A 7,713-nucleotide genomic window follows, 5' to 3' on the forward strand; every position below is an offset into this window, starting at 1 on the left:
CACATCAAAAGTCTGGTGGTGAACGATGTGGTGAGGGTGTGGACACGTCTGCTCAGCTAAAGTAAAGACATTTTCATTTTCTTTATTTCAGACCCAACTGATGGAAATAACACAGGGGGAGTAATGCTGAAGGAATTCAAAGGTAAGTTCAACTTTATATTCACACACAAGTCTTTTGACTATAATAAGTATGACGATTTAGAAGCTGCATGTGTGACCTTGCTCTTATTGTCACAGGATGTGGGTTGAGATAGCACATCTCTGAATTCTGCAGGTGCAAATTAAACTGTGTCTCACCCACACAGACGCCGCTTGTGTCTCTGTGGCTTCACATCCACAACATCACAGTTTGGTCCCTGAAACATCTCGGTGCGAGTCGTTTTAATTCAGGACTGTAGAAACATGAACTTGGCAAACTAACACTAATAAAACTGGAATGAGACTGTGTGGAGCACAAACCTCTGCCAGGGCCCAACAGTTCACTAGATCCCGACTTTTGTTTCAAAATCCAGGAACTATTCTCTCAGAATTTAAGGAAAATGTAGAAAAATTCCGTTTGACAATGTTAAACGAAGTGAAATAAATAATACTGGATCTGCCCCCTGATACGGACCCGCAACAGATTTTCCCAAGTTCTTCCCTGACCCACACTCGTGGAAATCCGTCCGGTAGTTTTTGTGTAATCTCGCTGGTGAACGGATGGAAACATAACCTCCTTGGTGGAGTTAATAAACTGGAATTTACACATTTAATCAGAGCAGACAGAGAAGTGAAGTGAAGTGATTCCACAACAAGGTTAAAAAATTAATCGGAATATTTGTTTGAGTAAAAACACGATGAGGAAATGAAGTTAGAGAGAGAGAGGTGTGATAAATAGAGATTTTATGGTTCAGCCTCTTTACATCAGCTTTAAATTGACTTTTAAATCTGATGATTTTATGACCTGTTTGTTTTAGTTGCTGCCTTGTGAAGCACTTTGTAATTTTATCAATAAAGATCATTATTAATATTATGGTATGTGTATGTCACCCTAAAATAATACACAATACTTCACTGAATGAACTCTAACACACAAGGGACAAATATTAGTTCTGTATATTTATTCTATAAGTGTTTCTGCTTGTGTCTGACCTCAGGTGACCCTCACGTTCACCACAGTAAATGCCGCTGGACCCTCCGGTTGCCTGGAAACAGGAGCGGTGATGTGGTGCCGCTCTCGTCCGACTCCACAGATTCGTTGGTCGAGCAGATCTGTCAGGACCTCGACTGTGGACGTGTCTATCATGTGGACAAAACCAGATCCCCCCCCAACGCCACCTGCTTCCACGACTGCTTGTACAAAGACCACCGTTTGCAGAACTGTACGCAGAGTGTGAGCAGTGAATGCACCGTGATCACTGCAGCCGTTTGTGGTAAGTGACATGTTGTCACACCTCATTTGAAGTGAAGTGTGGGTTGGAAGTTTGCACAAAAGAGAAATGAGCAAAATGTCACACATTTAATGTGAGGAAATGAAGTAAGAGATTTAAATAAAAAATCTGTCTAGTGTGTCAAAATTTTGTTTACTGGCAGAGGTATACCGGGTTTGTCGTTTTGTTATTTTTGCATTAAATATTTTGTCCCCAGGCCACCAGGCTGTGTGGCTGGCTGAAGGGCCCGACCGCTGTGCTGGACGTGTGGAGGTGTGGAGAGAGGGCCAACGGGGAACAGTGTGTGACGACGGCTGGGACCTGAGGGATGCCGACGTGGTGTGCGCCCAGCTGGGCTGTGGTTACGCCCTCAGTGTGACGGGACAGGGCGGCTCCTTCCCCCCGGGCAGAGGATCCGTCCTCCGGGACGAGCTGAACTGTTCGGGCCATGAGGAGAACCTGTGGGCCTGCCAGGCCTCACAGGAGGAGCCCGACTGTGGACACAAAGAGGATGCTGGGGTCACATGCTCAGGTCACACTTATAGTTAGAATGCATTTATCATATTATTCATACATCTTACAGAAGAGGAAAAAAACAGAATAGATAATAGATAATACAAAAAAAACAAAACATAAATTACTTTGGAAACACAAGTTTGCCAAAGAAACTTACAAACTTATTTGAAAGCTCCAGAAAAAGACAAAATTGTTTCTAATTTAGTTTATTAGAAAAACCATACCAAGATAAAGAGTCACTATATTGCACAACAACTCTACGTTAAGACCTCAGTCATAACTGTTTCTGCTAAATGTTCATCTCACAGAGAATATGTTGGTATATGTGACAACCATCTTTAACTGGTTAGAATCCTCACACTTGCTAATTAGCACTAAACACAAAGTACAACAGAGACTAATGGGAATATCTAATATTTTAAAAAATGTTTTAACATTTCATTTTCTTTTATTTATTTATTTAATTTAGATTTTAATTTTAAATGTGTACAATTTGGTACAGATCATAATAAAAATGTGAATCTGGAATTTAAATGCAGTTTCATAAGGAGACTACTGGGCCTATTGGCCGGATAAATGCATGAGACATTCTCCTTTTAAACATGAACTGGTTCCACTCTGTGTTCCCGTGTGGGCCTCACAGTTTGTGTTCTGTGTGCAGAGATGAGAGCCATCCGACTGACTGGAGGTGCGGACCGCTGCTCGGGGAAACTGGAGGTTCACCGTAATGGCAGCTGGGGCACGGTGTGTGACAACTGCTGGAATGAACGTCTGGCCTCCATGGTGTGCTCCATGCTGCAGTGTGGCACCACAGCGCAGAACTTCTCCCAGTTCGTTCCTCCTCTCGTCCACAACCAGGGGCCACAGTGGTACTACCGCTGCGACCCGGGGCATCAGAACCTGTGGGAGTGCAGGGAGATCGTCAACAGAATCCACTTGTGTAAGGACTCTAAAGCATCAGGGGTCATCTGTGAAGGTGAGAATTTAATTTCATACAAAGACAGAAATCAAATGTTGCCAAAAATGGGCATTTAATAATTTAACTACAAACAGATTTATTGTGTATGAGTAGGAGACTCAAAAAATCTGTACATAATAGTTTTTAGATATTTTTTAATCTTCAATGAAATTTAATTATATTAAAAAATTTCACCAGTAGACACTTTCACGGTGTTGGTGTATTTATTATTTTATCTAAGTTTTTAATTTCCTTCATGTCTTCCTTTAAAAAAAAAGACATGAAGATTTGAATTACACCATTTTATTAAAATGTTCAGTCTCTGTTTTTTGTTCTAACACAAACATAAATTCATAGTGTTGAGTTAATTCTGCTTCTGCTTCTTCGTTGTCAGCTCCCATTTGAACTTTATCAAATAGAAAAACATATTTCCGTCTGGCAGGTTCTCTTGGGATTCTTCCAGCGACCAAAACTAATTCTCCAGGGATGACCAGTTGGACGGCAGGTAAATATTTAAAACATCCATCTAATTGTTATTTGTCTTATTCAAGAGCAAAGAGGGGTAACAGAATACGTGAGTTTGAAAGTCACAGAAAGTGAAACAAACGTCCTGTGAGTCTTTGAGAATCAGACGTGATCTTCAGACGACGGACGGGCGGCACAGACACCGACACAGTTTTAATCACAGCTGGAAAAAACTGCAAGAGTATCGGAGGAGAATTTATCTTCAATTCAATTTAACCTTTTGAGGAGAAATCTTGTGAGCTGCATTTCTAGTCATTCTGAAAGTCATTTACATTTAGAAATTCTCAAGAGGGATCTTGTAACCCTGGTCCGCCACAAACCAGGGGACGTCCCTTTAACCTGCAGTGGAAAACTGTATCTGTGACGTGTCTGTGAAGAATTAAATGTGTAATACTTGGCTGTGTGAGGATTAAACCTTGTTTTCTGAACTCTCAGTCCCAGCAGCAACAACAAGAGTCACCCCTTTACAAGCTTTACTCTCAGCGTTTCCTGTGCCCCTCATCTTCATCACTGTGTGTCTGCTGCTCCTCGTGTTGCTGATCACTAACACGGTGCTGTGCTGCCACTACAGGAGGAGACACGGTCAGTTCTCCTCACCTCAGCCTGATCTGCACACACCGTTAAAACTTTCTCTCTTCACCACATCGCACCACAGTTAGACTTCGCAACTTCAGGGTCAGAGTCTCTAACCACAGGGACAGCCCAGACCTTCATCTTTTAAAAAGGTGTCACCATCACCTTACAGTTTGTTTTAAATAAATACATGAATGAGTCATTTCAGAGTAAGATTTAAAAACAATTAGATGACACAGACATTGGTCTGAACAACACATTTAACACATGAATAGTTCATAAGTAAAACCAAGGTTCAGATCAGGCTAAGCGGCAAAAACAATCCACAGTTCATATGTGAACAATTCAATTTAACAAGGCACTTTCCATAGAAGGGTTGAGACCTTCAAAAATTTCAGAAAACAACGAGCAAACTCTTGAAAGACTAAAAGCAAAAGTACGACCAGAGATTAAAATCTGATTTAATCATTTCATACAGTTCACATTCATCATCTATCTCTTATTTTACACGTCCACAGCGTTTTTGCTCCAGCAGAGCCGCACCAGCCCTCGACCGCGTCGCCTCAACAACTACCATGAAACTGTCGACCTGGTCAAAGTCACCGCCCACAACCAGCAGCAGACAAATGGTCAGTGTGGTGGAGAAAAATCGAAACGTGTGAGAGTGTAACGTCTTATAAACTCATGTTATGTGGCTTTTCTCTTCTGAATTAGCTGTATTTACACGCACGGTGGTGAGAAAGCTGCGGAGTGACGCCGCTGTTTGATTTATTCTGTGTTTGCCTCAGTCCCCACGGATCCCAGGTACCTGTGGACCCAGCGTAGTAGTGTTGACAGCACATCAGTAGATACAGACTATGAGCAGGGTGACCCAAGCAATGAGCCGTCTATCCTTTTATCGACCTTTCGGAGTGAGCTACATCCTTTCATTCCTTCTCTTTGAAAATCTTTGTTCAGTTCTCGCGCTCCTTTTTTTGTGGTTGAAGCTGCTCTGCTGTGTGTGTGTGTGTGTGTGTGTGTGTGTGTGTGTGTGTGTGTGTGGGTGTGTGTTTGCCCCGAATGTTTGCAGGATGCTTTGCAATTAAAACTTTGCATCGTGTGAATCGTTTTGAATCCAGATTCTCAGCGATACAGAAACCACACAAACCCTTCGCCGGGGCCTTCAGGTGCTGACGCCCTCTGTCCGGAAGGTGAGTGCCGTTCTGGCTGTTTGTCCGACATTCAGACTTCAAGGCCGATTTTTTGACCCACAGTTTTTGTGCCTTATATATTGTGTTGTCATCGTTTTTTCAGGCCCTGCACCAACACATAAAGACACAGGAGCCAGCGGAGGCCCCCCCGATGCTCAACAGGCCCGAGCGTCAATGATCTCAGTGGATTCATTTGAAACCTCCAGCACCTCATCTGGGGAGAACTACGAAAACATAAACAACAGCAAATACATCAATGTCACTCCTGGTCGGTTCGATTCCTTCACGTCTGTGGTTCAATGTGAGATCGTGTGTTTGGACTGAGCCTTAAACTTAAGATTTAAATAATCATCCACTGTCATGAATTCCTCTTTAAGTTTATAGTGGTAATATTATATTGGTTATATCATATAAACTGTTTATTATGTTTTTAAGTGGTGAATCAAGCTTTATTTATATTGTCATGTGATTTTGAGACATAATTGGAGAAAGTTGCAGATATTAAGTTGTATTTTTTGTGTCCCTGAATTAAACCTGTGGGTGTTTGTGGCTGAGAGAAGAAAACAAGCTCACTTTCACTTTAGTTTGGATGAAAGCTGTGAAACACGTAGAAGAGGATAAAACACTGAACGACTCCCCTGTTCTCTGGTGAATCAGATCCTGGACTGGACCAGTCGTCTGCTGCCAGCGAAGCTCCCGATCCTTCAAGGTTCCTCTTCAGAAATTATCAACATCAGCCGGCACAAGCAACAAACCTGAGTTCAAGTAAATCACTACACAGATGTTCACACGTGTGGAAAAATAAGAAGTTTCGCATGTTTGCTGATCTTTGTTGTTTGTCGGATCATCAGGTGATGAAGATGACGGCCCCCTCTACTCTCCGGTGAGTCCTGACTGAAACTCTTCATCGTCATCACACAGTGGAGGAGACACAACGTCACACAGACCCAGACCGAAGAGAACACAAAGACACATCTGTGAAATTACCCTGTACAGAAAACCCCCACTGGGAATTTACATGTAAAACCCAAATATCTCTCCAGACCCTGAGAAAAAATAAAATACAATGATCGTAATCGAGGTAAAAGTTTTAAATAATTGTGATTTCGCATCTCGATGCTGGATTTTTCAGAACAGTCTGAATTGCTTTGAAAATGTAATTTTTACTTTAGCAAATAAAGGAATGAATAAATAACATTTTAAAAACTAAATTAAAAATGATGATTTACTCATCTTTAGTCACTTTCCTGTCTGATGCAATGATTGTCCAGAGGTTAAATTTAGGAGAACGCATATGTCCACATATTTCTGGCCAAATACTGTATTAAAATAATATTCTCAAACCTACCATGTTCTACCACAAGATGGCACTCGAGGCCTCTAAGTCACAAAGAGTTGACTGGGGTGAAATCACGAAAACCACAGACGAGAAGAAAACTGTGAAACCATAAAATGTTTACCACCTCAGTGTTTCACAGGCGATAACACTGTGACAAATACCGACTTGTTGTGAGCGAGGGAGACGTTGGTTCTAACGCACTGTGGAAATGTTTGAGACGGGAACTCTGGCTCCTGATCAGGGGCCAACATAAACCATCAGTGCGTCCTGGAACCAGACCTGGCACGGCCCGTCCTGGTCCATTACATCTGCAGCAGCTGCAGAGCATCAACACTTCCTCCCGATCCAAAGCAATGCCCTGAATCAAAGTCACGTCCTGTTTCATAGAAGTAAATATGACAAACTGCCTCAGAGATGAAACTTTCCGATGGGGTGGGGGTGGGTGGGGGGGTGAAGACTGGGATAAACGTGGATTAGCTTCAGCTCAGTTAACAGAAGAGGTGGGAGCGATGATGCATCGGGCTGATAACCAGCAGAGTGGGGTGTTTTTACTGAATGGAAAGTATTTGGCAAGGAAGAGGATGAGTGGGGGGGGGGGGGGGGGGGGGGGGGGGGGGGGGGGGGGGGTTGAGGAGGGGTGGGGGGGGGCCTCGGAGAAAAAAGACGTCGGCAAAGATAAGACGTGTCTGAAAGAATCATATATTTCACTCGAATTTAGTCCAGAGCTCTGCATCGAGATAAACAGGCGAATTAACGACCAGATCTCCTTATGAAACTCAATCTCTTTCACATGCCAGAGAATTCAGCACACACACACACACACACACACACACACACACACACACACACACACACACACACACACACACACACACACACACACACACACACACACACCACTTAACAGAGATTCCATCTCAAAGTATGCAGCATGATATATCGCAGATCCTCCTCCAACAGTTTGCTTTTGTTTCGTTCTGCCCGGAAAGATTGATAAGTCAGAATCTAGAATTCTGTGGATTTACAGTCCTGATTAACATCAAGGGAGAGAAACGCCGTGCACCAGTATTTCAAGTAGCTTGTAGTATTTGAGGGATTAGAAGATCAACCCTCTGTTTTTACTTTGTTCATTAAATCAGTTACACACAAAGGATTACGGCTCCATAAGTCCGTAAGTTGCTTAAAGCGTCCCGACAACAGATC

General features: G+C 42.7%; 1 protein-coding gene across 5 annotated transcripts in view; it reads left to right on the forward strand.

The window, feature by feature from the left end:
- Positions 1–6,224, forward strand: part of LOC117770939 (CD5 antigen-like) — a 7,022-nt gene extending 798 nt beyond the window's left edge. Inside the window, exons 2-14 of one of the 5 annotated variants that reach the window (XR_004615464.1) lie at positions 92–142; positions 1,137–1,412; positions 1,627–1,941; positions 2,587–2,901; positions 3,326–3,388; positions 3,844–3,990; positions 4,500–4,610; positions 4,770–4,892; positions 5,100–5,171; positions 5,275–5,439; positions 5,829–5,936; positions 6,023–6,153; positions 6,185–6,224. Coding sequence is in view for 4 of the 5 variants with exons in the window: in XM_034600865.1 (XP_034456756.1) it covers positions 92–142; positions 1,137–1,412; positions 1,627–1,941; positions 2,587–2,901; positions 3,326–3,388; positions 3,844–3,990; positions 4,500–4,610; positions 4,770–4,892; positions 5,100–5,171; positions 5,275–5,439; positions 5,829–5,936; positions 6,023–6,069 (1,793 nt within the window). In the remaining variant the exon portion in view is untranslated. The other 4 variants (XM_034600865.1, XM_034600864.1, XM_034600866.1 and 1 more) reach the window with 4 other exon arrangements.
- Positions 6,225–7,713: the final 1,489 nt, after the last annotated feature.

This window comes from Hippoglossus hippoglossus, chromosome 11, assembly GCF_009819705.1.
Source record: "Hippoglossus hippoglossus isolate fHipHip1 chromosome 11, fHipHip1.pri, whole genome shotgun sequence".
Lineage (NCBI taxonomy): Eukaryota > Metazoa > Chordata > Actinopteri > Pleuronectiformes > Pleuronectidae > Hippoglossus > Hippoglossus hippoglossus.